This window comes from Frankliniella occidentalis, unplaced genomic scaffold, assembly GCF_000697945.3.
Source record: "Frankliniella occidentalis isolate FOCC.00 unplaced genomic scaffold, Focc_3.1 Scaffold390, whole genome shotgun sequence".
In the NCBI taxonomy this organism is placed as follows: Eukaryota; Metazoa; Arthropoda; class Insecta; order Thysanoptera; family Thripidae; genus Frankliniella; species Frankliniella occidentalis.
In genome coordinates this window covers 34,821-37,507 of record NW_026267512.1, presented here as the reverse complement: position 1 = coordinate 37,507, position 2,687 = coordinate 34,821, and the positions used below count along the sequence as shown (strand labels likewise).

General features: G+C 42.1%; 1 protein-coding gene across 1 annotated transcript in view; it reads right to left on the bottom strand.

Annotated features, from left to right (window-relative positions):
• Nucleotides 1–2,151: 2,151 nt before the first annotated feature.
• The window catches only part of LOC113213582 (E3 SUMO-protein ligase ZBED1-like), a 13,555-nt gene continuing 13,019 nt past the window's right edge, over nucleotides 2,152–2,687 (bottom strand). Inside the window, exon 3 of the mRNA XM_052274408.1 lies at nucleotides 2,152–2,676. Within this exon, the coding sequence (XP_052130368.1) occupies nucleotides 2,404–2,676 (273 nt within the window). The 3' untranslated portion in view covers nucleotides 2,152–2,403. The remainder of the gene's footprint in view (nucleotides 2,677–2,687) is intronic.

Here is a 2,687-nt window from a genome sequence, read left to right as displayed (position 1 = left end):
AGGGGCGGGAGTTGTATTTTCCCATTCGTCAGACCTTCCCGGACCTGATGCCGTTTTAAAATCGTGAGTGGTCTCACATTTGCGCTTGCTAGCGTGTCCCCCAGTCGCCAGTGAGCGGTCTCCCACAGCTAAAGCTTCTTCTCAAGGGCGTCCTTCTCTCATGCTGTAATGACTACAAGATTTGCTGAGATTTCGGGAAACGAGATAGGGTATTGTGGCCGTTATTTAAAGGAACTGCTGAAGGATCGCTACGGAGAATATGCCATTTTCACTGATTTTGGAGGAAAAAATAGTGTCTTTTGTTTTCGGGGAAAAGCTAACAAATTTGTTTATGATTCATGGCATGAAGAGAGACATTCTCGAAAAGAGACTGACCAAAACCGAATTCTAAAGGCAGCAGTCCAAATAATTACTGAAGATCTGCGCTCACGGCCGTACGACATGGAGAACTATCATGTTGGTAGGGGTCTGGATGAAGATTATCTAGTTCCCGATTCGTTGCACTATTTTCTTGCTGAACTCATCTTGTCAAAGTCGGAGAGTCGTCCAGTGGAGAGGGCGCAGGAGACACTTGCCCAAAGTATCATGCAAGCCAGCCGACCAAGATCTTATATTTCTACGATCCAGCTAAATCTAGCCCTATATCTTCACCAAAATACGGCCTCAAGGTTGGTTATAGACGTGCTGCACAGCCTGGGACTCTGCTCAAGCTACGCTGAGATAGACCGCTTCACTACTTGCTTTGTGAACTCTGGTCGGCCAGCATCCCCAGCTGCCACCTCCTTCAAGCAGTGGGCGTTTGATAACGCCGATTACAACATAAAGACTTTTACTGGACTTAGCACTTTCCATGAAATGGGTGGCATTGCTTGCTCTGCCCCCATTGCCATTCACAAGTAAGTCTTATTCCAATTGTTATATTTTTTAGTAAAAAAAACACTGTCTAAAACATTTTTTATTTTATTTTCAGTTCCTCGCCTGAAGGGAAAAATTATTATGGATGTGAGTAAAGGACAGATACCTCACATGGACTACGATAAGCCTCCTGTGTCCGGGTTTAAGAAGTTAGGAGTACAAGATGTCGGTGTTAGTCGTTAGTCGTACGTTGCCGAGCTTGGTCAATGCACAAAATAATGACTTTCTATGGATTTCCAGCTTTTCTATCCCTAAACCACTTCTACTGGTAGGTACAATAAAATGCACCGGTAAGGTAATGCTTTTGATTAAAGTTGTCAGCAAATAAATTTTAATTTTTTTTTTTATTGTTTTTGCAGGAAAGTCCAACTCCTGCATGGAATGGTTACATGGCAACTTCTCATGCAAGATGCGGCCCATATGATGTGTCCCAGGTTGACTTTCTGCCGTTCATCAACCTTGACCCGAACGACCCAAACTGCATTTTTACAGCATTAAACTTTGCCTTCAACGAGTGTACCAGTCAATACCTTGAGTATGAACTGTCACCTTGCCCACCCAATCTCTTCGACGAACACGGCGCTTTCAGAAAAACTGAAAAGTCTTCTTGGCCGCTGCTTTAAGTTTGAAGTGTGCACCTGACCACTCGCCTCCCCCAAATGCAAAGTATGTTGTGGACGGTGGTATGGTACTACGCCACATGGTGTGGCCTCGCCCCGCGACGTTTGGCCAAATCGGCACTGCATACACGTCATTTGTGGTTCGTCGTTCCGGCAATAATGCCACGGTCGTCCTTAACGGCTACGAAAATTCCACCTAGGCACAAGAGCAACAAAGGAGCGTATCTGGGAAGACATCGCCTAGGGTGAACATCCATGCTGACACCACAGCATCTTCCACCCAGGCCCACTTCATGGGAAATTCAGCAAATAAGGCCAATCTTATTCGCATGCTTACTAGAGCTGTGCGAATCGAGGTTTTTGCCTTCGAATCGAATCGAATCGAATCTTAAAAATTTTCTTCGAATCGGATCGAATCGAATTGGCTCAAAAATTTCGGATCGAATCGAATCACTCCAAATTCGAGCCCGAATCGAATCGAGAAATTGGCTTATTTCGACTAAAAGTACAAAAACTAGTATTTTTGTGACAAGACCAAAAGTTTAGCTGCGAGGGGAAATGTTTGCAACGAAAACTAACCAGGTTCAAGCCATTTGTTTAATAGCTATTAATTTTGTCACATAACATAAAAAAAACAAATACTTTATAGATCCAGTCTTTGAAACATCATAAAGTTATAAAAATGGACTATACTTAAGTAATTAAATTAGACTAGTCTTTGGAATATATTTGAGTAATTAGACTTGTCTTTGGAGTATAATATTTAGTAATTAAATTAGACTAGTCTTTTGATCAAAGGAAATTAAACTAAATTTGTCTTAATGAGACAAAGTTATCATAGACTAGGGATTGAAAATGGCAACATTTATCACAAGCTTTTGAAAATTTTTGGAATTTTTAAATTTCCATGCAAAAACACTATTTCTCTGACATGTTCTGTCAGCAAACAGGTACGTTTGGGCCCCACAGTATTGCCACCATCAGAGAACACTCTCTCAGATGGAACTTCAGTGGCACAAATACCCAGGTATTCTGAAGCCAGTGGTAGGAGGTTGGGAAAAGAATGTCCGTTTGTCTTCCACCATTTGATAGCATCCCCAGTCTCCACATCAATCGTTGGCAAAGACAAGTAAATTTGCACCTGAAAAAAGA